Source organism: Branchiostoma lanceolatum, chromosome 1 (genome assembly GCF_035083965.1).
Source record: "Branchiostoma lanceolatum isolate klBraLanc5 chromosome 1, klBraLanc5.hap2, whole genome shotgun sequence".
Classification (NCBI taxonomy): Eukaryota; Metazoa; Chordata; class Leptocardii; order Amphioxiformes; family Branchiostomatidae; genus Branchiostoma; species Branchiostoma lanceolatum.
The window spans coordinates 19,794,205-19,820,163 of NC_089722.1; the positions used below are offsets into that span (position 1 = coordinate 19,794,205).

The 25,959-nt window shown below is 40.7% G+C and overlaps 2 protein-coding genes across 3 annotated transcripts; one reads left to right on the forward strand and one right to left on the reverse strand.

Annotated features, from left to right (window-relative positions):
* Positions 1-259: 259 nt before the first annotated feature.
* LOC136439991 (DNA repair protein RAD51 homolog 3-like) lies at positions 260-8,862 on the reverse strand. Its single transcript, XM_066435723.1, has 9 exons — positions 8,635-8,862; positions 7,925-8,174; positions 3,622-3,788; positions 3,229-3,362; positions 2,819-2,950; positions 1,963-2,038; positions 1,367-1,427; positions 908-968; positions 260-529 (listed from the first exon to the last, which is right to left on the reverse strand). Exons 1-9 carry the CDS (start codon positions 8,750-8,752, stop codon positions 410-412), a joined length of 1,119 nt encoding a protein of 372 aa, XP_066291820.1. The 5' UTR covers positions 8,753-8,862; the 3' UTR covers positions 260-409.
* Positions 8,863-9,091: 229 nt separating this feature from the next.
* LOC136440001 (seizure protein 6 homolog) lies at positions 9,092-25,483 on the forward strand. 2 transcript variants are annotated; one of them, XM_066435745.1, is made up of 14 exons: positions 9,092-9,345; positions 11,004-11,339; positions 13,294-13,479; positions 14,037-14,210; positions 14,602-14,757; positions 14,932-15,126; positions 15,577-15,715; positions 16,164-16,351; positions 16,863-17,051; positions 17,465-17,650; positions 18,369-18,575; positions 21,033-21,141; positions 22,528-22,618; positions 23,428-25,483. In XM_066435745.1, the coding sequence occupies exons 1-14, from the start codon at positions 9,243-9,245 to the stop codon at positions 23,467-23,469; spliced, it is 2,301 nt and encodes a 766-aa protein (XP_066291842.1). In that variant the 5' UTR covers positions 9,092-9,242; the 3' UTR covers positions 23,470-25,483. The 2 variants fall into 2 exon arrangements, with proteins under 2 accessions (XP_066291842.1, XP_066291834.1); XM_066435737.1 differs by lacking the exon at positions 21,033-21,141 and adding an exon at positions 20,581-20,695 and having other exon boundaries at positions 9,093-9,345.
* Positions 25,484-25,959: the final 476 nt, after the last annotated feature.

Consider the following 25,959-nt stretch of genomic DNA (forward strand, 5'->3'; position numbering starts at 1 on the left):
AAAACATTGCTGCTTTTGTGTTTATTACTGAACTTAAAATTTGTGTTTACTACTAACTGTATGTAATTTTGCATGACTGTATAGTTTTTAAATTGCATGTAAAATTTATGCCAATATGCAATTTTAGATGTAGCCAAAAAATATTATTTGTAGCACACAGATGATATTGGTTCAGGTCCTGACTTATAAGTCCAGACCTGAACTTCTGGACCTGAATCGAAACCTGAATTTACAGCAATACAGGAATGAGACCATAACATAACTTCAAACAAATGTTTCTTAGGAACAACATCTGATAGAAAATTTAATATTTACAATTTGTCAGACTGATACAAAGATTAACTCAACTCAAGATCAATGAGATATCATTACAAAAAATGAAAAAAAAAAATGACCAAAATCAATCATTTTAAGACACCCTTGGCCTTTTTCTTTGACTGTGTTCACCAAGACTATCTCCTTCTTCCTTTGTTGCTGTTGATAGGTCCTGCATGTTGTTTGGAATACATACATCTCGTATACCAGCCACCTGTTTAAAAAGACATAATCCATAGTTAAAGGTCTGAGTGTAAAAAGATCTATGTTTCTTTATGTGCATGGGCATGTTCTCACAGTATGCAGACTTTATACCCCAACTGCACTGTTAACCCTAAGCCAGGTATTGAAATTTTCTACTCAGGAACTGAACATATGTTATCATAACCAAGGTATTACTTTCATATATCAGTCATACATCTGTTGACTTTTTTTCATTTAGAATTTCACAGAAAGCTTTGATGTTGCTGTTCTAATCAAATTTTGTCCTCTTTTCAATACAAATTACCATGTGTTACTCTATTGTTATTACTAGTATACATGTAACTTTAATATGTAGCTTTTAACTTATATCAGCAAAAGGTACACTTACTGTCACTTGATATGGTACTGTTGCTTCTTCTCGACTTGGGGACTTGTACAACCTTGCATACCTTAGAAAGCAAAAGTGATCTTGATTCAGCTCACTGAAGAGCTAAATCTTCAACTGGTCATGACAGATAATACAGACGCTATGCACAGCATTTACAGGTTCATTGTACTAGCAAAATAAGAAGAACTTCTATTTCTATGGGCATATTTACACTGGCATATTGTGTCAATAAATTTTCTTTGAAAAGTGTTGTATTTCCACCCTTGAAAAGTAGACTCAAAGGTTAATGTAAATATAAAAACTTGGCAAGTTAAACCTCATAAGATCCAAACTTAAAACACAACAAAAAAACACCTCTCCTCTTCTATTGCAAAATCAAGTACCCACAAAAATAAATGAATTTATAGAAGTTACATGAAATATCTTATAAATGTATAAGATTCACTCCACTTAACATACCTGCAACCAGCTTCCCAGAAGAGGAGCACTCGTATGGTGCTGGCATGTCCCCAGCTTTCTCCTTTAAACAGATAGATACTGAATGTGATCAGGGAGCAAAAGTTATAATAATGAACTGGGCAAAGGTATATAAACAATGAAAAGTCAGGCTTTCATAAAAGTGACTTAGAAACTCAGTTATGTTCAGTATTCAAAATGTAATATTTATAATATATATGTACAATTAGTTTCGTGTATAAGTTGCAAAGCAATGTGCAGATCATAAGATGTAACTGACATGTAGAGGCAATGAAGTACATAGACTGTGTCATGTAGATGATAAATATAGATCATACAAATTAGTCTTGCTTGAAGTCTATCCAGACCTCGCTCAGTACTCTGACCATAATCTTACATTAGCGAAGTTGGAACGAGACAATAAGCCTGTTCACTGTTTGAAGTGGGCATGTGCAGTGCAACGTATTGTAGGTTATGTCAAAGGTCAAGGCCCCTGGGCAATACATACAGAATGGCCGGGGGCCTTCAACTTTGATACATCACCCACAAGGCATCATAGTTGCGTACTTGAAACTGTGAACCGGCTTATAGTCACTGACCTAACGCAGGAACGAGGTGAGCCTGCCCGTCACCAGAATGTCCCATCTTGGTGGTCATCTGGTTCACAAGCACAACCTACAGACAAGTAAATTGAACATGTACAATGTGTTGATGAAGGTTAGAGATCCAGGTAATAATTAAGATACGCCACAAAACAGTTACTCAAGCAACAGTTTTATCCAGTTGCTTGAGTAACTGTTTGTTGGTGTAACATGTACAATATGTACTTCAGGAACAGCAAAAGCTTCCATCAATGCTAAATTCAGGAAGGAAGTAGCTACGTGCTAGGTTGACTTGTCCAGGCTCGCTTCGTATTTCGCTAAGTTCAGATGCCAATATATAGCACTTTATGTAGAATGCACCTACACCTATTAGTATTATGCTGTACGATAAACTTGAAGGGTCTGGCTAGGAATTGCTTGGAATTGATTGAAACAGCTGATTATGCTCTAACTAACTTCAAACTTTTATCAAAATCAACATAGCACTGCACTTCAAACTTTTATTAAGATCAACATAGCAGCACATTGTACGCAATGTAGCTAGACAGTACTGAATTGTGTTGATATTTTACAGAGTAGATTAAAAGAAAAACAATGAACAAAAGTGACCAAGACTTAAATTTTACTACATGAGCAGCCTTTAAAAAGATTCTCAGAGTGTTGGTAATAACATGTTCAATAGCATTGATCTATAGATAGAATTTTAAGACCTCTAACCGCTCTCAGGACCAATGAGTTTTTGTGCCTGTTAGCCCGACTCAACGTGAAAGGGCATGCAGGCTGCAACTAAAAAGTGACATCGATCATTTTCGAAGAAGTTGGAAGACAGGAATGACATTCTGCCTTTACTTACAGCTGCTTTGTGACTGTCAGCTAGCCTGATGCAGTTTTGTGCCAAGCCATTCAGCAGCCTGGTTCGGAGAGACAAGTCTTCAAAGTCATGTCTGAACGGGAAGGCAATGCTGTCTATCACTACAAGGCGTACCTGAAAATAAAATAAAAACGAAAAGAAAAAGCTTACCTATAGCTAGTACATTGTCAATCAAAATTTCACTACAGCAATAACAACTGTATGTAATTATACATCTATATAAAATTCCATGTTTTTATGCAGCAAGTAGAAACCCAAGGGACTCCTGGCTCCCGGGAATAGAATCCGGGCCTGCCAGTCCACAGGCTAGGCTAAAAGGTCTAGACCAGTTAGACTGATCAGTTGGAGGCGCTTGAACTCCACTATTACACTAGAAAAAAAAGGTTTCAAACCTTGGGATGTTGCTGTAAAAACTCTGGTAGAATGTTGACAAGTGCCACTAGTTCTACCCAGTCGTGAACCCTGTAGAAATGGATTCTTGATAAAATGTGCTCCACTGTGAAATTTGCCATTGCCTCCAACTGTTCTGTATCAAATACAAAATACATCATTTATCAAATACATCAAATGAATACACGAGGACCTGTGTTTGAGAGGAGCCACATTCTGAGTACATTAAAGATCCAACTGCACTTTAATATTGAAAAGAGGTAAGTGTCCATCTTGGTGTGTTTGTGAATAAAACCTTAAAGTAGAAGTTCTTAATATGCATTTACTGTACAAAACTGGTGTATTATGCCTAAACACAATTTACCAGTTATGAGAGACAAACAAAAATAATTTACCTCTATTGTTCTCCACCGTAGCTATGTGTCTACAATGCTCCATCGCTGCCTTAGCCATGTCTTCTAGTCTTTGAACCATGAAGCTTCCTTCTGTGTCTATGTACACTGCCTCGCCACCTAAACCACCAAATGCAGAGGGGATTTGCACATCTATTGCCAGCTGCATCCTGCAGTAAAATGGGGAAAGCTCAGATATTTATTTTTTACATATCATTTTTTGCCACTTAACTCAGGAATAATAATTATCATCATTACAAAGTAAAGGGTTGCTTGATAATCAAAATGTCTTACTGTGTATTCTTTTATCTTTGCTTCTCCTAATGGGTCAGTGAAGTCAATACTTGTCTTGAGCATTGATATTTCTGACCTAGGGTGAAGAAATGCTGCTACAGTAACAATTGAGCCGCCTTTCTTCGTAAATCGATGGCAACATCAGGCTCTTACAAATTGATTTCAAAAAAAAGGGCTTAATTTCATGGTAGAGGGGGCAATGAGGTTTTCAGTATTTTAAGGTTGCAGGGAAACAATTCTGATGTATTGAACTTATTTGTTTTTTGCAAATTCAGTGTCATGAATTCACGGTGGAGAGGTCACTGCAGAAAAATGCTTCAAGATTTACATTAATCATCAAAACATAATCCAGTTCTCAATACACTGTATGAAATAACGAATTTGCGGGGTGGAAACCGTGTTCCACGTGCCTGCAAATTCGAGTTTTCCGTGACTCTCCAGGTCGTGTCGACCTGCTCAGCTATTCTGCACGGGACCCGCGCAGTCCTGGGATTTACCGCGAATGCACCACTTAGGCTGCGCAGGAAGTGTCCGCGCCCTGTTAATTCTCGTGCAGCTATAGGGAAACTCATACACATGTCCTGCCCAGTGAACGCTTTTGCTGCCGGTATCTGCATAATTTAGCGACAATTATCACCTAATTATCATTTAATTACCCGTGCAGCTATAGGGAAATTTATACACACGTCCTGTCCAGTGAACATGATTGCCGCCGGTAGCTGCATAATTTAGCGACAATTATCACCTAATTAGCATTTAATTACCATCCAAGGTTTGACCAGGCCTGGTCTGTGGCCAAAATGCCCCCCCCCCCCCCCCAAAAAAAATCCCTTATGCGCTTTCCACTTTCCCGGCCCAAAACCCTGTAAAACATGCTTTTATTGGTTCAAAATGGTGATTAAACTTTCATTGTTGTTTCTCCGTTATCCACGAATGCCACTATTTGCACTTTGCGGTTAAGAATCGGCTATAAAAGTTCCAAAGAGTGTGTTCCTTTCTTGATCTTGACGACTCCGCCGGCCACAGTCGCTCAGGTCAAGTGAAATTCAGTTCTCAGTGCGGGTCTCCGTGATGCTGTCATTCCTGCACCTTTCCTTCCATATGCTTCAGATAAAAGCGCAGATACTCCAAGTCAGATTAGCCCGCTTGGTCTCGCATCAGGTGAAAGAGTGTCGTCCACAGTTAGTCTTGCAACAAGTTCTAATTGGGTCCTTGAAAATCCTTGAACTAGTAGACTGTTGCCTCGCTGACGATCCAGGTCGCGAGATTTACGAATGTTGATGTAGGAACACGACCAAAGCTTCTCAGTGTTCCCAGCGCCGTGGCTGCCTATACCTGGCAAAGAGGACAGGGAGTGGAGAGCATATATTCACACATAGCCTGTTTACCAGTCTCTCCCGAACGGTTGAGTCTGCTATGCACCGATCCGTTTCTGTCAGTTATGCCTCTCCGTAGACCGAGGTAATTGATCCAAGTCCGTACAATTACCCCATGCGCGGTATTCTCACATGGCGGGCAGGTAACACTCCCTGCGCCGTAGAGATAACGCGGAACGCCCGATGGTTTCCAGGCTAGCCCACACACTAAGTCAGTTACTAGTAGTCCTCATTTGGGATACGTGTGCCAACTAAGAGATTCGAAAATAGCGACACGGGCGTTGATTGGCTGTTCTTTTCAAACCATATACTATGTAAATTGCAATTGGCTGACAGTCATGTTTTACAGAGCCCTGCACAAATAAAGACACAGTGAGTTGTGAAATACCACGTGCCCGCTGGTCAAGTCTTTGTTGTGTAATTATTCAGTGGTTTATTTGAGATGCACGCTTGTACAACAATAAACTTCTGTGTTTACAGGTTAATAGTACGTAGAAATTACTTGTTCGACTCAAATAAGTTCGTTTCATTTCAACACAGACCATTGCAACATAGACCATTGCAATTGATTTGCCCCCTTCCCGGTACATTTGAAAGCTTAGTTCACTATGACCATGTCTATGCACCAAAACAACCGGTCATCTTTGTGTATAATGTCATTGATAATGTCCTTGATAATGTGTAGCACTAATACAGTCTTAGACTTGCTCTTGAGTATTTCAAATAACGCCAAATGCCTTATTTATTCAGCATGAATTGCAAGCTTGGAGAATAATTGCAAGCCACACTCACAAGTTTTATCACATGAGGCCATTACATAGGTTACATAAATGAATACATAAAAATAGATATAGGTTACATCGTCATTGGCGATCGGAGTAGTTCTATCCGTATGAATATTCATTCCGATCCATTTTTTTGAGTGTGAACGGGGTTTAAATAAATTAATTCTCAGGTGTAGCATATGGTGACGCGACGCCATTTTCATGTTTCCTTTGTTTCACGGCTCCTTCTTTTTACCATGCATGCACAAGTACATTACTCTAGACAGGACTATAGGAACAAAACCACGTAACACAAGTACTAGTATTCTGAGTATTTTCAACTCCTTCTTTTTACAGGAAAAATGTACAAAAACAGAAAATCAATATGGACGCCACAAAGACATTCCAATACACATCTTACAACATTATGCACAGCTTGTATCTTACAGACGACTCGTGTTTACTTTTTAAATACAATAATTCAAATCATGTCAAATGATCATTTCCCATACGCCGATTGGAAACCATATCATCGGGACCTTCCCGGCGTCTCTGCGGCGTTGGGAGTGGTACCCGCCACCCAGACAGATTGGCCCGCTCGCTATAGTTTGCTCCCGCTACGATGGCGGCGAAACTAAAGCTAAGAAGACGAGCTATCAGAACGGTTCAATATAGCACACTGGGTACAGTAAAACACACCTAAGCCGAGGAGTAGAGACAAGATACCAGGCAAACCTCCTTGGTACACCATATATGTTATCACAAGAATATCCTTGGTTATCCATGCAACTTTTAGAGTACTCTGAAACCTATAGCTAGCCAGGGTGCCAGACCACCGCGCTCCTGGCGCTAATCCTTCGGCCGGGGAAGCAACTCGCGCCGCCGCCACAGATAGCACACGGCCCACTAATTATCGCCAGCACGATAGAAATCAGGGTTCGGCTGCCAAGCGCTCCCAGGTGCCAACTCTATCCCTACTACTAGGTCTTCCCCGCCCAGAAGGGCTTATCATCGCATCGCGCGAAAGGTCTGGTATCCAGGCTATCTGAAACCCATACTATTGCCATGGCCTACACGTACGTACAAAACAGCTTGTCTGGTGCGCCCCTAACTCTCTTACCCTGGAGAAACCCGACTAGGGACCGGGCTGCTAGCGAGTCTCTTCGGCGGTCCTAGACTGTCAGCCCGCCGGATCTAAATTAACACTACGGAGATTTGTAGCCCGGGGAGTGGACCGTGCCTTTTACCCGCAAGGACCGGTCAACTCTCGGGATTTTTTAGAACTCCCCCGGTGCGGTAATACAATTTCTATCGGCGGGCTTAGAGCTCTGGGCCGCCGACTGAAAGGGCGCGATAACAGTCTGGATCCCAGCGATCTAAACCGTCATAGTATCATTCGCATTCGGTAATATTATTTTCGATCCTACTACTACCCAACAGAAATTTGTTTAGTCCTTTACAATCCTAAATTTATTAATGATTTTTGTTAAGTGACGAACACAAAGTCACAGCAAATAAAGATCATTTGCCTATCACAGTTCCGTGTAGTTCACACACCGTGGCTTATAATGCGTGAGCTAAAGCTTATTGTTATCTACCCGGCAGGGTCACACGCGAGTGTGCAACGCCCTGGGAATCAACGCACAGCTAACTGTGCATGAAAACGCAGAATTTTCCCGGTAGGCACACGCCGGACCCGGAAAACTCTTCACACTTCCTGCCCGCCTAGGTTTTAACGGACGTGCGCAGACTCGGAAAGAACCGGAAATCTGAGCTTTCACGCAGTGATAGAACACCAACAAGAAGCTGATCATGAAGTGAAGAAAAGATTTACAGCTTTGTTTTAAGAACTGCTGGGACTACTTGTCTTACCCCATTTGCGTCTTCCCAACTCCCGGTGCACCACAGAACTCTGTGATCTTGGTGAGAGGCACCCCTCCCCCTAGGAGCTCATCCAGAGCTGAACAGAATGTGATGATACAGCCCTGCTCTCTTTCCTCCTGTAACATGTCCAGGGCCGTTTTCACTCCATCGTCAGGGCTCGATGCGGAGGAGGGATCCTTCTGTTCTCCTTGGACAACTCTCAAAACTTCAAGAGCTTCTTCTGGAGATATCTTGAGTTCTAGTGACAAAATCATACCATAATATGATTATTATGATTTGCTGAGTGTTGTTATATACAGAAAATGAAATAACTTGAAAAAGGGCGCAAATTTTCCTTGTTGTGTTTTTTTCGTGATACCATGTACATGTATGTGTTTGTGTATGTATAACTATAGTCGACTTGTAGATTTGAGTATGCATGTGCAGTGTCAAAGGTGACAGTCCCTGAGACAACAAAACCTGTCGAATAATAAGCACTCTACGCAAGTGCAGTGTCAAAGGTGAAGGCCCCTGGCTTGTAAACAAATTATTTTTGACCAAAACATGTACTATGTATTATGACAAATTGGCAAAGTGGTCTGTGTAAAATCTTTCACTGCAACCAAGGTCAAACCTCCTTGCTGCAACCATCGATTAAATCTGGACTCCATTTATCAAGAATCGAATTTACCGCCAAAAGAAGAAGTCACCCTCCCCACCTTTGCTCAACTCGACTGGCTTCACATCCTCTAAGTCTTCCACTGTGGAAAATCCCCCGGCTAGAAGTTTGCTCTTCAGGTAGGGAGGAAGGGGATACGAGCCGATATGGCGCGACATTTGGCTTAAAACGGGACACAAACGTGAAATATACTTTTCAAAAGTTTGCAAGTTCCTGTCGTCTGAAATCTTTCTGTTTCCGGTTTCTCCGGCTTTTCCGGAAGTGCGTCGTTTTAGATCACGAGACCTGAAGTGTCTCTTTCCATTACTACTGAGGGGTGTATAAAAATCAACAACTTTATCTCTATTTCAAATATGATACGATAAATACCCTATTATCAACGAAAAATATTGTATCTATATTATATCTTCGTATTACTGTTCACTTTGATAGTTTACGCTCATTACTTAGGTAATACTCTTTCAAAATGTAAATATCTGTCTCCTAGTACAATAGTGGTATCGCCTAGTCTTACCTGTTGAGAACATGCCTTGCGCGGTCGGACAGGTAGAGTATTGTGTGTACTGATAAAAACGTCAAAACGTTGACCTAACCTCGTTTTACTTGACGATCGTCCCGTGTACACACGTGGGGAGGGTGTAAAGTCCGATGAGGATGCGGGGAGTGCAGTTTTTGGCGGGAATTTTGTGTGCTGCCGTGTTTCTTGCGGCCGGGCAGACACCTGTGACACCGCCCGCTGAGTCACACACAGGTGAGAAAAATGTAACGCTAATGCTACACGATCCAGCTAACGTTACATGTTATTGTACATATTTACCTTTCCTTCTAATTCTTAAGTTACCATTTAATTAGTCCAGCATGTTGCCTTGGTTCAACATGTATTTACTTGTAGCAACGGATTTAGGAGATCAAATGTGTTCAGCTTTCGTTTTCCGTTTTCTTTTGTGGGCCATGGAATCCGGTATGATGACATCATACTAGAGCGATCGGCGCACCTCTCGAGATTTGACAATACAAATATTTTCTCAAGTTTTCCCATCTATTAATACCTCAAACGTAACCAGAGTCAAAGAAACAACAGTCGATCCGTTGATATAGTTATATCAAGAACAGATTTCCACAAGTTCTAGCTATGACAATTTGTCCTTTAAAAAAAATAGAAGGCTTCAGTTGTCTTAATTACTTAAGGCATATCCGGTTCTGAGGCCTGGATTGGGTGTCAAGTATCCGTGAAGATAACTTGTTTTGAAGCCAAAAAGAAATAAGTAATGTCAAATCATCAAATGTCCAAGAAAAATTTATCAACAGATACAAATTTGAAAAAAAGAGAAGATTTTTATTGAATTTTCAATGATGTGCTTGCAGTATTATACAGTAAGTTCTATGATATAAATATAGTCTTGATAGGAATCCAAGATATTAAAAAGATTTATCTTATTTTTTTTGGTACTATTGCCCGAATAGCCCGAGAGTGTGTGAAAAACTACTCCCAAAACACAAGATTGTTTTCTCATGAAGGCATAAGCGTTCCCAAGGGATGCATGAATGAAAACTGCTATTGCCAGACAAATCAATTTTCCCAGGCTGAATATGTTGTCTATTAATAAGGTGGGCATAACAACCACACACAAGAAGTAACAAAAACAAAACCAGTGTGCACTTGTAGTCCAAAATTTTCCATTCAAATTGAAAAATGCTAGTAAATTAATTGTTATGTTAAAGAAATCATTTGTAATTGCATTTTTATGGGCAGTGATTTTTGTCCATACATTGTAGTCAGATTTAGTGTAAATGCAAGTCCAGTGATTGCAATCCATAGTTGATGGCAGCAGTGAATAGCTTTGTCTTTCATGTACTGCATATACTTATTAATACAGCATGAGCATGTGAAGTTGTTCAGCAGGACTCGAGACTAGTTTGATTTTTTTAGGGGGAAAAGATAATATAGAAATTCAGGTTCACATGAGAAAATTTGGGTACAAAGTACAAAATATAAAATGAAGTAGAATGTTAGCAAAGCCAAATGCACACATTTACAGCGACAGTGTTGCTGTTTCTCTTCAAGGCTTGAATCTGAAATTATATAGCTAACTTCAGTATTTCAAACAGGTCATGCGACACAGGTTTTCTCATTTTTCAACTTTTCAGACACTTGAATGTCAATAATGCCTATGCTGTATACACACGTTACTAGTAGACAACAGAACCTTTATGTATACGCAAATATTTAGGTGTACCGGTGCACCCACAGTCAATATTAGCTCCAACTTTGGGTGCACATTAGATTTGGAGCCCAGGTGAGTGTTCAGAATCTGGATACCGTAGCTAAGGAATGTCACGTCAACACTCCTGAATAATAGATGCCTTATTAAACTGCCTATGTCATTTCCTTTTCATGTCCCTATGCAGACTGTGGAGGGAACTTCACCGGCTCTTCTGGCGAGCTCCTATCCCCTCAGTGGCCACAAGACTACGACAACAACGCTAGTTGTGTCTACCATATCGCTGCGCAACCCAGATATTTCCTAACCCTCAGCGTCAACGCCTTCTCGACCGCGGATGCCGAAGACGTTCTAACCATCTACAACGGCATGTCCGCCGGCCCCCCTGACACGATTATCGGCTCTTACAGCGGTCACATGTTGGGGGCAGGTGATGTCATTAACAGCACAGGCAATCAGCTGTACCTGACCTTCACATCCGATGCTGTTAATGGCACAGGAGGTTTTAACATTACTTACAGAGGTGAGCGCTGCTGTGATGAAGGTTAAAGTCATGAGGGGATCAGGCTTTTAGCCAGAATTCATCCAAAGGGCATCCAAAAATTGGAGGAGGGTCTCAGGGACCAGACTGTTCCCTAATGGGCACCTTGCTTTTTGGATTAATAATTACCTGGTAGATTTGTATGTCAATTGATTTGTATGCTGTTTCCGTGTCCAGGTATGAGGATAAAACAACGGGGGGATACATGTGTATGTACATGTAATTACAAGTGAAACAGGGTGTTCTCTGGGCGTCCCCTGTAAATGAGGGCATCTAGTTTCTTTGTTTTCTTTAATTTCTCCCTGCTGCCTAAGTCTGTATTGCATTTCCTAAGGGAATTGGGTGCCAAACGGCTACTTCAGACTCAGAGTGCTAAAGGACACCCTGACGCCCTGCTAGCTAACAGCCTCTCAGTCTGAGGGATGGACATGATGGGATGATGTCAGTATTCAAAAATAGCTTGAGCTGATGGATTGTAATTATGGGTGTGAGGAGTGCACGTCCTTGTTGCATTAAATCATTACAGTTCAGTAATGTATTGTGGCAAGACTGGGCTTGTTACAGGCAATCAAGAGTGATCAGTGCTGAATGGCTGATCTACAATGTAATAGGTAACAAAAAAGATAGGAAAGGGAAAATTACCCTGGGAGTCCAGGCACCGTAATCGGATCCCCGCACGCGCGCCCAAGCTTTCACGGCCCACCCTCCCGCTGCCCCCCGAAGACTGACCCAGCCCCACTCTCCGCTCAGACCCAAACTCCGCTATCCGATTACTCCGCTATCCGTGTATGGCTAGCAGACCTTGGGTTTACAGCGGAGAGTGGGGCGGGGTCGGTCTTCGGGGGACAGCGGGAGGGTGGGCCGGGAAAGCTGGGGCGCGCGCGCGTTGCTTGGTGGCTAGCCGATATACGGTGCCTGGCCCCCAGGGTAAGGGAAAATAGGCCAAGGAAAGTTTTAATGTGTATAGGCTTGTTTGACAAGCCATAGACATACCAAATCAATGCACAAAAACGTGGCTACTCATCTATAAGTTCACCTTTACTCGGGGCTGTCTCCAGCTTTGAATTTTTTCTGTCCCACTCATTGGTAGAGATCCAATGTTTTACTTTTTGTTGTTAAGTCATTTTCATCGAATTTATGTCATGAAGTTCCCATTTTTGGGACGGACGGGGTGAGTTTTTTTCCGTCCCGACAAGCAAATTTCTGTCCTGGGATGGAGAAACGGGTCCTGGAGACAACGCTGCCTTTACTGTAATATTTGTTCACAGCACTGGGTTGTCTGCCGGACCCGTCCCCAGGACGGAAATCTGCTTGTTGAGACCACGGAGGCTTATTCTAACCTCCTTAAGCTTGTTCAGACATACAAAAATTACACCCTGTCTGTCCAAAATATCTTAGCTGCATGACATGAAAGTTAAAAGATACTTTCCTAAGTTTAAAAAGATGACAACAAAAATCAACAACATGTCAGCTCTCAACAATGAGTGGAAGGGAAGCAAGATACAACCCTGATGTGCAGCAGGGCTCGAAATACTGGGTGCATGTGCACCTGTGTGCACCCAAAATTGGAGCTGTGCACCTGATTTTAACTGTGGGTGCACCAGTGCACCTAGATATTTTTGTAGGCTATAGAGTAAAGGTACTATTGTACACTAGTATACAGAATATTATTGAAATGTAAGTATCAGAAATAGGAATATGTAACCTTTTGTTGTACTTTATTTGATATATTACTTGTTTGAAATTTTTAAGGTTAGCTATAGAACTACAGATTGAAGTTCTTAAGAGCGTTAAACTTTATTCTATGTGGAGCACCCCAAATTCTTTCTGTGCACCTAATTTTTTGGGTTGGGTGCACCAGTGCACCTATTTCCAAAAATGAATTTCGAGTCCTGTACTGTGACAGATATTTTTGATGTTGACTTGGTCCACACAGCCCAGCCCGTCCCAGCTGTGGCCTGCCCTGACCCAGGAAGCCCAGATTACGGCAGTCGCGTTGGTGGTGACTTCCGCCCAGGTTCCACCGTACAGTTCTCCTGTGACGACGGATACACCTTGTACGGTAACGCCTCGCTGACCTGTACCGATGGATCCTGGGATGCTCGCTTGCCTACCTGTAAAGGTAAGACGAAGTGATTTACACCTTTTTGATTACTGTAAATCTTGAAATATTTGCAGTGGTTTTAGTTTCACGCAATCTGAAAACTTGAACCACAGCGAAAACGTCCCCTTCTCTCATACTGCAAAATTGAATCCCTGCAAAAATAGATTGTTGTATATTTTATGAGATGTTATGCGCCCAAATTTTTTCTGTGCAAGGTAGTATTTTTAGGTTAGGTGCTTCACTGCACCTGTTCCCAAAAATGACTTAAGAGGACTGTTTAGAAATTGAACTTTGTTATAGAATTTCTGGCATCCCCTCTAATTCAATCAATGTCCAGCTTTGATTAACTGCACGTAATATTATGTGTAGTCCTGTAAATCTTGAAAGGTTTGCCATGGTTTTCTCAATGACCTCTCCACTAATCTTTGAGAAACTACCAATATGCCTTTCCAATGTACTACATGTACTACTGAACTACAGAATCGTTTCAACAGCGAACTCAAAACAACGTAAAAATCTCTTTTTCCCCTCTACTTGAATTTACTCACGAAAGTGTTTACCTTACCTTTCTACAGCGGAGTGTGGAGGAAACATCACCAATGCCACCTCAGGTGTGATCCTCTCACCTGGCTATCCCGACAGGTACACAGCTAACCTGTCCTGCACCTGGAGTCTATCTGCACCTGAGGGCACGTTACTCCAACTCATGTTCAACAACTTCTCGCTGGAAGATGGAAAGGACTTCCTCTGTAAGTTGAACGTAGTAATGTATTACTTTTTTGTAGTAATTGTTTAAACCTGGAACTTAAAAGCATGAACTTAAAACAAGACCACAGTATGTCTAGGACCAAAGATACAAAAATGGAAGTTCTGCTGCAGTACCATGGTCAACCACCAGGAGGCCTAATATCGACTTTGGCAGTCGGGTCCACAACACCTACATGTACCCACGAACCAAATATCATTACAATCCATCCAGAGGTTCTTGAGTTATTGTGCCAGACATGCACACACACACACACACACAAAGACACAAAGACATGCATGCATGCATGCATTTTTCATGGAGGTAATTATTTAGTCCATGCAAAAATGAATGGATTAACAGTTACGGTAGCTAATTATTTCTGTTGCCCACAGATGCGAATGATGAGAACAGGCCAGATGACCAGCCAGAGACAACCCTGACCGGTAGTACAGTACCAGCCAACTGGCTAAGCTGGACAAACAACGTGGTGTTACAACTGGTCACTGGTGCAGATGCAGGCATGGGAGGCTTCTCACTCGCATATGAAAGTAGGTGTCCAATATGAACCCACATTGTCCTATAGCCAGCATCACACAGTCGACTAGCTTCTGCCATACTAGTTGACTTAACACTGTAAAGACCTCTTTCTCCGAAGTTCCTTCTGCGAAATTAAGTTCCTCAACAGTAAATGAATTGACTGCCTATTTTTCTTATGATAACAGGCATTCCAAAAACCTTCTGTCGTGACCCTGGCCCAATTCTCCACGGAGTTAGCACTTCCGCCGAAGTCCTCTACTCCGCGGGACAGTCTGTATCGTACAGCTGTGACGCTGGGTACCAGTTGCTAGGCAACACGACCCTCACCTGCCTGCAGGGCAGACAGCGTATCTGGGATGCAGCTCCCCCTGTCTGCTATGGTGAGGAACTGCAGCATTATTTTGACTCTTGGTGAAGTGCTGCATGTATCCCAGGTTTTTTTCTAGAAAAGTTAAACAATAGGGAGCACACACAGGCGAGGGAGCAAATTCTATGTATTTTATGGAAGAATCAATCACCGAGGGAAGTCTGTATGCTGGGGATTAAGCTAAAATCTGAATTCGATAAGAGGGCACTGGGTTGAAACAAGAGGGCGCAGCGCCCCTATTTCCTGATTTAGATGAACCCCTGTATCCTGTCATAAATATGCAAATAAGATAGTCACAACTATGCAGATATTTACATGTATATGCTAATCAGATATTCATAAACATGGAATCTCTGCTATCTTTTCTAGAGTTATACTTTTAGCCAGTACTGATTCAGTTAACTGATAAATGTCTGAAAAAGCAATAGTGTGCTTGTAACGAAATTTTGCGTCACTTTTACAGCTCCGTGTGGTGGCAACTTGACCTCTGCCTACGGTACGATCGTGTCTCCAACCCATGACCCGGACAACGCTGTCAGCAGGGACTGTTACTGGCAGGTACATGTGGACGACAGCTCAAGTGTGATCATCATGTTCAACAGGTGATACAGAGCTGTTGTGACTGTTGTATAAAGTGAAGGCCTCTCAGTACTGTTGTTAAGTGAAGGTGTTCAGCACCAAGGACACGAACAGCTTGTCAATGGAAAGCTTTCAATGTGTTTGTTATTTTCCATTCATTCTGTTTAACACCATGTTCTATTCATCAAAGTGTATTGAAATGCTTGCACCAATATGTTACACTTTACTTATAGATTTTTTATTGCATATCTATGGCATATACTTCCAAAAATATGTCTTACAACCATAAGAATTAATTTTTGACTACTTCATTCACAAAATATCATCTTCATCAGATCTATTGTCTTAATCTTACACATAAAAATTACCATTATTAATTGTAAGACAATATTGATATCTAAGTGCTGTTAGACAGTTTGATGCCAAACATACATATACCAATATTAAAACCTTTACATTTTTCTAATACAGCTTTCAGCTCCGAGAGAGTGATGCATACCTGACCATCTTTGATGGTGGAGACATTGCTGCAGCTCCCCTTGCAAACTTCAGCAGTACTGCTGCCTCGGCAGATGTGTACAGTACAGATAGCCAAGTTCTCTTCCTTTTCCACCATGGAGCCACAGACAGCTATGGCAACTTCAGTCTCACTTATTTTGGTGAGATGATTATGGCAAAATTTCTACTATGCTCTAAAGTCATTGATTTTTACCGTAGAGGGAAAAAAGAGGTTTTTGCTGGGTTTTGAATTTGAGGTCAAATTTTTGTAGTGCTATCATAGTGATACATCGGAAACGATATTCGTGGTGTCCTGAATTTACGTTCACCGTGAAGACTGAAAAAGAAACCACCACAAACATTTCAAGATTGACAGTAACTATGTCAAAAGGGCCACATTGTGCACAAATGCAGTTACATGTATGCCTATTAGTCATCACTTCAGCTTTGAAGTGTCACACACTTTTCTGACTATCCATGGAACACATAGTATCTCTAACCTCCAAGAAAAACCACAAAAATAAGCCTTGTCAAAGGTATGCAAAATATGATAACGAATGATAGGAGCACATGCTTATAGTGTACTAATGCAGTATGTCTGTTCAAGATATCATGATACCATGACTTTTATGTGAGTCTCCAACTATCAAGCATATCTACATATCTACACAGCACAGAAGAAGCATTGCCCAGACCCAGGCACTGTGAACAACAGCCAGAGATCTGGGGATGACTTCAGCGTTCGCTCCTCTGTCAACTACACCTGTGACGAAGGCTACGATCTCGAGGGCCAAGGGACAATTGTGTGCAAGCCTGGGAACCCACCCACATGGGACTACCCAAAACCCAGATGTGTGCTAGGTGGGTCATTGGTCACGTTACAAAAGGGGATACTGTAGATATGATAATTTTTGCAGTAGAAAGAGACAGAAGGTTTTCATTTTTGTTAGTTCGTGATTGAAACAATTCAGTAGTAATAACCTGTACTAGGCGTGTAGTAATCCAGTAATACATGTAATTGGAAACACTTATTTGGGATGTCTCAAATTCTGCAAAAATAAAACTACCACAAACATTTACAGAATCATTTTGAAAGGAAAGAAACGATAACAATCATGGAATATGATTGACCAACTAAAGTTTCCAAACTTTTTGTGTAGAAGTTAGAATTATTCAAGAATTTATCAGAAAAAAAATCTACTTTTCACAGAGAAGTCATGTACCATCATTTGCTAGTGTATTTAACACATCAGCTTTTTTTTGTTCTACCCCAGTTAAAGAGTGTGATGACCCAGGCACACCGGAGAACGGACAGCGGGACTCGGATGACTTCAGTGTGGGGGCCTCCGTGTCGTACAGCTGTCCCCAGGGGTACCAGCTAACCGGGGAGACAACTCTGACCTGCAGGCGTAGCCCAGGATCCAGGCCGAAGTGGGACTACCAGAGACCAGTGTGTGAAGGTCAGTTTGTTTATTTGTTTGTCTGTTTGTTTGTTTTGTACAAGCTGCGTAACGCCAGACTGTAAGGTTTGATTCACTCATACTGGAATGGACCCCTACTCTTTGTGATAAGTGCGGTAGGATCTATATAACGAGCTCGAGGGGTGGACCTTCTCAAACGTTGAATGGTTTGAATTATGCTGTTGGCAGGCTTTCCCTATAAATACATAGAGGCGATTTAAGTTTGGCACAGGCTCTCTTGCAGCATTAGTTCAAACTGCAGAGAAATCTATACTGTTTTGATGATACATCTGTACTTCACACTCCCTGATTTTGTGTCCTGTATTATTGTAAAAGATGATGAAGTGAAAGCATTTCAGTACTGTTGTTAAGTGACGGCATTCAGCACCAAGGACAAGAACTTCTTGTGAATGGAAAGGCTAGCAACAGTTTGGTCATTTCAATTTATTCTCTACAGTGTGAGAATGTTGGCATGTATTAATCATTGACAATTGTAGCTGTGGTCTTCCTAATATTCCACATTTTCCTGACAGAGGCTCCCATTCAGCTATGCATTCCTCCACTGTGGAACGTACACCCCTAGAACCCACCACTACTTTATTACCAGGGGCCTTCAACTTTGACACCCAAAGTGTATCACACTGCACATGTGCACTTCAAGCTGTGGAGTAGCTTATTGTTGAAGTAATTTTGATCATTCTGTATATTTTCTCCACAGAGGTTCCAATCCAGCTGTGCCATGACCCTGCGTTCCTCCACTATGGAACGTACACCCCTAGAACCCACCACTACTTTGTGGGCTCTGTTGTGACCTTCTCCTGTGACTCAGGCTACATGCTGAAGGGTAACACGACCCTGGTTTGTATCATGGGCGACTCACGTCTCGCCAAGCCACGCTGGAGTAACGCGTACCCAACGTGTGAAAGTAAGTGCAGCAGTAATTACGATTTCACATGCATGATTCACGTCTATTTAATTTTTCGGTTCTCGGACATCTTTTGCATTCCAATACCTGTTGTATTTTTACTGTTTTGTTTTTGGTTGGTAATCAACAATCAATTCATATTGAATTTCATATTCCGCTACATACGGAAAAGAAATCAACCCCAACTATAACTGTTGTAGATTATAAATAGCACTAGTTGAAGACTTTCATTTCACTTTATGTTGATTTCATTATTGTATACTATACCCTACTATCATAATTATCTCCTTTCCGTTCATGCTTGCAATTAGCCTTCAGGCATGGATTTGCAATAAAGTAATGAATATTAATGATTAACTATCGATGTAGGCAGCAAATGTTCTGTAACAATGTATAACTATAAGTCACATTGTGTAATACTCCTTGAGTATGTGTAATATGTGACATTTTGATTGAAACCACAATTCTGTCTAACTATGGCTGCAACTGACAGCAACAAGACTAACAACAACCATGAACATCACTGCTTATACACCGCTAAATCACTGCACGGTTGTGTCTGTGAAGCCCCTGTCACATTTAGAACCATCCCACGACTTTGCTCCTGACCATTCTCCTTAACCAAAGCTGGCGCTGGGTTGGGAGTAGCATGGAATATGTGCTATCAGTATCATAGCTCCAGTTCACTCCTCTGATTGCATCCAACCACTATATGAATTTTCAGCCTTTGATTTGTCAAAATTCATAATTGGCTGCAGCGGATGACTTTTAAAGACTGACAGAAGGCAACCACAGGTGACCATGCTCACAACTAACTCCCAATCATAGTCTAGAGAAGATTGGGAGGCCATGGCCTATGTGTGACAGGGGCTTAATACAGAACCCATTGTTCATATAATGCATGGAATATGTTCCATTTTTTTTGCATTTTCCTTCGTAGAGCCAAGCTGCAGCCTATACAGTATACTCTGGTGAGGCTCTGCTGAACCGGGCTGAGGTTTCCAAATTTCGTGTGCATGGCCATGAACCATCTGCCAGCCAATTAGAGAATCGGGGCTTTACCTAAAGAAAACATCTTATATAGCTATAGGTGAATCTCTGATTGGCTGACAGTTGGTAACTGGCACACCTACAAAAGTGGAAACCTCAGCCCAGTTTAGCTGAGCCAAGGTATATTCTATAGGTAGAGAGCGAGGCTCTGTGCAGGAAAATGCATCTTTCCCTACTAAGACCCCGTTCACACTCATTTTTTTTCAATCGCGATTGAAGTATAATCGCGATTGTTCGATCCGATCGCGATTGAACGCAAAGAAACTTTTGCGTTCACACTGCTTTTCGCCAAGTGGATTAAAGTACGCCGTGATCCAATCGCGATTGATTATTTATGCCCGTTCAAACCCGTGATCCGCCATGCCATCGGCGATCATCTGGTAAATGTCCCTCTTTCGGTGACATTTCCCCAGTTTGGTCTGCACCTCCTCTCTCCCCCAGATTGCGATGAGGACCCTGGTCTCCTCATCGCGCCACCTGCCACCAGCTTAAGTTGCTGACGGAGTTTTATCCTTCTTCTTGGGCATTGTTGACGATGAAAAAATTGTTGTTGTTGTAAGAGAGCGATCTGACGTGTTTGGCTTGGGTTTGTTTTCCCGCGCGATGCGAACTATGACCCCACGTACCCGAATGTATGACCTCCCACCCCCGGAACCAGCCGAAATCCCCGCCGATCGCGATGGAGTGAATCGTAGTTGTGTTCACACTCAAAATTTGATAGGATTGGATTGGATCCGATCGCGATTAATCCTCTCAAACTACCTCCGGAGGTAGTTACAATCCAATCGCGATTGGATCGTTTTGGATCGTTCCAATCGCGATTGGGAGCGTTCACACTGAAAAAATCAATCGCGATCGGATCGATTCAATCGCGATTATACTTCAATCGCGATTGAAAAAAACGAGTGTGAACGGGGTCTAATACTTCCCCACCCATCCATCCTTCCCCTCATAGAAGCCCAGGTGAAGACCAGCAGTGCCAGCTCTGGCGGCAATGCGGCCCTGGGTGTTAGCCTGTTTGTGGTGCTAGCGTTACTGGGAGTTGGTGGTGTGGTTGCTTACAAATGGAGGTGAGGAAAACAAAACTAACAAACAAACAAACAACTAACTTCACAAGCTGCATCTTCAACAGACACTCTTTGGCCATTACTGTATCTACTGTAAATGCAGAAATGTTTGCGGTGGTTTTATGTTCGTGGTTTTCGTGGTGAACTCTTTCGTTGCCACAAACTTAAAACAATCCCGAAAAATCGTTCCATTGTTTGACTGTAGCGCTACTATTGTTTCAAACTCAAAACTACTACGAACACTCCATGTTCTCATTACCGCAAAATTAAATCCCCGCAAACATTTATGCATTAACAGTAATTCAATTCTAAGAATCCAGGTTGTTTACTTACTCCACAGTTCTCGCTCACTCTGGGTATGTAAATGAAGGTATCCGTGCAGTGAGTGTCACGGTAATCTTTGTAGTGGCTCTGGGAGGTCTCTGCATTGGTTACAAGAAGGTCCTAAGGTAAGAAAGCTGTCTTAAAGGAAACCAAAAGATAAGGTTCAAAAGTCTACATTTTATTTGTTAAATGTACCCCCAAACTCTGAAGTTCCTACCGGTCATAATTTACGACTTTCATAGCCGTTTGAAAATTACGCTGAAGCGGCCGCCTGGGTTGACCATATGACGTCACGTGATGAAATGTCCCAGGCTTACGACACAATTTTCAAACAGCTACAGGAATTGTAATTCATGACAGTCCGATGTGATATGGGTGAGAACTTGGTTTTGGGGTATATTTAGTATACTATCACATGTACTAGGCTTTTGAACCTTACCTTTAAGTTTCCTTTAACTTTACATCTTGCCATCTAACATTGGAGATCACTTCATACCCTTGTCTTTGGATGTTCAGCGGTTAACCTGTGTACAGGTAAGTTCGTCTGGTTAAGTTAAAAGCTAAGATAGTAGTTTGTTGAATCTTGCTGATTGGTTTCTCTTTTTGTTTTGTTTTTGAGCTTTTTTTCCTTGTAGCTGAGACTACTTGAAAGTCAACTTTGATGATGATGTAACACAGGTATAACTGTCCCAAATACAAATTTTTTGTCTTAAACTGCTTAAAGTTTGATCAAAACAAAAGTTTGTCAACTTTGTTCTGAAATCTGAAAATTTGAGAGGAAGACTCAGCAAGTATCAACATGCTCAGCTGTATTCTGTAAGAAGCTCTGAGGGTTCTTTAGCAAACTGTCCACCTGTTTACAGAAAAAACCTTCAATGGGAAAGAGTTAGGCATAGCCCTTGAGTCAGCTGGCATTGCAGTAGCCAATATTTGTATCGGTATCTATCACTGTTTCTGTCTACCAGCACAGGTTGGTGCTTACATATTTATCTCTACTAATCATGCTACTTTTGATGCATCATCAAGGAAACTTGATAATTTTTTATATTTTTGCATACTTCGTTATGTTTAAGTTCACCATGTTAACCATGTTATGGCACTGAGCCTGAGTACTAGTGTGAATTATGAATTTCAATTGTCAATTGCCTACTAATGTGCTTTATCTAACCACCAATCTTTGTCTAGTTGTATTGGATCTTACCAAGTAGTAGTGATTGCTATTATACAGTTTCTAAAACTTTGCCAAGTGCATGTGTACATGTTACATGTCAAACAAAAGTAACTTTTACATAGATATACATTATATTGTTAATATTAGCTATTTGTTTTTAATGATGTCGCTTTAAGTTTGTTGGTGTCTTTGATTACCTCAGTGATTTTAAGGACAAAGTTTGTTTGCTACATATGACCAAGAAAGATTTTTAGAATTGGAAATGGTTGTGCTTTTGTTAGCCACATTTTCTATTCTAATCATTAAATATTTATTGTCTTTACTTCCAATGTTACTTCAGACACAAGATCTTAGAGCTGCTGCAGAAGACGAAGACCAACAACACGCCTCCCTCGTTTGACAATCCCATGTATGAGGTGCCTGCTAATAATGTCAGTATTTAGATCGTCCTTGTCTCTTTTAATTTATACCTTATCAAAATTATAGCACCTTAATCACCAAGCAGACGAGTGACAAATGCATCTAAGTTGCTATTACTCTCCAAGCAGAGGAGTGGTTCCGGCTGGTTTTTGACGTGTTTTTAGACGTTTTTGTCGGGCTTTATACATTGTCATGTTTTTTGTCTCACCAAACCACTAAAAACACTTCAAAAACCAGCCGGAACCACTCCTCTGCTTGGAGAGTAATAGCAACTAAGATGCATTTGTCATTTACTATCCCTTTTTTGTTATGTAAGGGCTATTAAATATGAATATCAGCAAAACACACAGAGGTGCACATGGTACCTTATTGCAACAGTTAGTTGCTAATCAATTGCAAAACCCATTTATATCATTTCATACTAGTAACCAAATGACTTTTGTTTTCGACTTGTACATAATTTGTACAGTCATTGAAGTTGCATTTTATCATCCAAAAACAGCCCTTACATAACATGATAAGTAATAAGTGTGTTGATTTTGCCATAGATGTAGCAATTTTATGTGACATCTTTTGAGATGTCAGTCTGAGTCTATATAATTTTCCAAGTTGTGGAAACCAAAACAAAGAGCAAATTTTTGCATCATATGTTGGTTTAAAGCAATTGGTATGTTGCTTGGTTTTGAATATTTTGAGATGAGAATTTTTAGGGTGAAACATGAGATTTGTTCCCTTTTAGTTCTTTGCAGCTTTTTGATATTTCAAAGCATATAACTTTCTTATTAATGACATAAAACATATTTTTTGTGTTGCTCTTTAGCCTGATGATGGCCCAAGTGTAGAGCAAAGTGCCGAAGCGTAGAAGAAAGTGCAGAAGCGTAGAGAAGACGCCTTCATCGTGAGAAGAAAGATGACAATCACGTCTGGGCTTTGTTGACATGCTGCTACCCAAAACATTTCAGTGTCATGACTAGCCTGGATGTATGATTTAATAACCCTGGACTCCATCTCTCTCCAGTTTGCTCCAACGATCGCTTCTAAGCAGAATAGTCTGTCTCTATTTAAATGTTTGGTCCTTACGTAATTTTTTGGGGAATTTAATATTTTTTAGAAGTAGAGTAACAGGGATCGAACCTCCAAATTCAAGCCTGTTATCACACGGTTAGAAGCACAAATGTGACTCAGAGCCAGTCAGAACTCTTGCCTACATTTTAGGCGAATATTGGAGATGCCAGTTGTTTCTGTATTAGCGGGTGGTGCTGTGTTGGCGTAGTCAGTTAGGGTGTTTGGCCCAGAACCCAGAATTCCTGAGTTTAAATCCACTGACATGCCACCAATGTTGTGCCCTTGGGAAAAAGGCACTTAACACGACTTTCCTCACTCCACCCTGGTGTAAAAATGGGTACCTGACTTGGTTGTGGAGGTAAAAGGCGATGGAAGGAGAGGGATGGGCTCCGCCTTCCAATACCGTGCCCTAGACACAGTGGATAACAACCCACTTCCCCTGTGGCCTCAAAAAGGCTACGGGAGTACCTTTTAACGTGTACAAGACTATTCTTCAGGGAAGTGATTAAAGGAGCAAACAGACCTGGAATAGAATGGATACCAGGCTATAATTCAAACTCCAGCTGAAGGCAATGTAGTGTTTATAAAAGTTTACAATAATAGTTTCTGTGAATATTTGCTGATTGAAGTGATCCAGTGGTGGGCTTTCTCTTGTAATGTGGAATTTCAGCATATATTATGTCCACAATTAGTTGAGGCAGGCCTTCAATACAGACTAAAGGAGAATTCTATTGCTTTAACAAAAGATTTTGTCAGGAAAAACAAATCAAGAAAAGATGAGAATGGCATGCTTTTCTTTTCTTTGCTTGATGATGTCAGTGACATTTTCCTTAAAAGTCATGTTTGTGGTAAAAAGACAAATATCACTTCCAAAAAGTGTCTTCATAATGGTGAAGTGCTATAAATGCTAAATGTGTCACACATGAAATAGAGTGCTATTTTTGGGGTGACATTTGAAAAAAAAAAATCAAAGTGGCACGAAAGTTAAAGATTTGTGCAAATTCATACAAGAAATGACAATTGCATGCATCAAAGAAAACTTTTAAAAGTGAGAAATGAGAATTATTTTGAAAGGTTACCAAATTCACAATTTCCAAAATTTCAAAGTTTTAGATTAGTCAAATTGAAGCTGTCGCTTTCAGGAAAAAATGAAGACTGAGGTCTAATCCTATTTTGGACTCATAGAAAATTAAAACTTGCCCTGAATCTATACCAAGGAGGTCCTATTTTAACCTCCTTGTCTATACATTAAAATGCTTAATGTTGTTGAGCCTAGTATACACACTGTCAATCTTGAAAATTTGCAGTGGTTTTATTTTCGCAGTGACTTCACCACAATTTCATGACACGGTGAATACCGGTATGCATTTTCATGTACCACAGAATTGTCTTAACAGTGAATAAAACACAGCCAAAAACTCCTTTTACTGCAAAATAAAATCACCAAAAAGGTCAATCAGTTTACAGTATGCAATGCAAGTGGCTGTCATTTCAATTCAAAAGTAAGAATTCTGTGCAAGATTTTGAGCTAATCTTTTAATCAGAAAAACCATTCAGAAACTAAGATTACCTTTTATTATGCTAATAGGATAGTGAACAAGATGCAAAGAGATTTTATTATCATACAAAGCTAATAACATGTGGATTTTATGCAAGTTTGTGGTGGTGGCAATAGGTGAAGGGATGTTGTATTTGTATATGTTGGTGTATCGTAGCAAAGAACCTAATATCTTTATACCCATTAGATTCTATATACCTGAGAAGCCTGGATGTTTATATGATGTTCACAAGAAGAGAGTATATTTTTAGTATATGGTCGAAGTATTTATTGTTTATTGAAAGATATTGAAGTGACTTGATGTTTCCCCATGATAAATAAAAAATAAGGCTAAAAGGGACCAAAGACCATGTATGATATCAAGTACAAGCACAAAGAAATATTGATTTTATGTCATATTTGAACAAAATATGGAAGCCAAAGGATCATTCTGAAACTGTACTACAAACTGTTGTATTATATTATTATTATTAATTCCTATAAATAACATAATGACATATTAAGTTATAATATTATGTCAAGTAAGTATTGACTTGTACAGTACTGTTGTTTTGTCTTTTAAAGCCTGCTGTAGTAACTTAATTGGTTGTTGTGTGATTTTAGACCATGAAACAGAAATAATTACTAAAAGCCAGTATTTCATGCACGTGAAAACATTACCGGTGGTGGGAACGTCATACGTACTGTAAGAATTGTTAGTCTATGACATGACATGGCTTTCAGTTATGA

Excerpts from the sequence above, each read along its gene's own strand:
- LOC136440001 (XM_066435737.1), top strand. The coding sequence starts at position 9,243 with ATGAGGATGCGGGGAGTGCAGTTTTTGGCGGGAATTTTGTGTGCTGCC. Across the intron at positions 18,576-20,580 it reads CGCGTACCCAACGTGTGAAA|AAGCCCAGGTGAAGACCAGC; the intron begins GTAAGTGCAGCA and ends TTCCCCTCATAG. Across the intron at positions 20,696-22,527 it reads GTGGTTGCTTACAAATGGAG|ACACAAGATCTTAGAGCTGC; the intron begins GTGAGGAAAACA and ends ATGTTACTTCAG.
- LOC136439991 (XM_066435723.1), bottom strand. The coding sequence starts at position 8,752 with ATGTCGCGCCATATCGGCTCGTATCCCCTTCCTCCCTACCTGAAGAGC. Across the intron at positions 8,175-8,634 it reads GCCAGTCGAGTTGAGCAAAG|AACTCAAGATATCTCCAGAA; the intron begins GTGGGGAGGGTG and ends TTTTGTCACTAG. Across the intron at positions 1,428-1,962 it reads TCACCTCGTTCCTGCGTTAG|GAGAAAGCTGGGGACATGCC; the intron begins GTCAGTGACTAT and ends ATCTGTTTAAAG.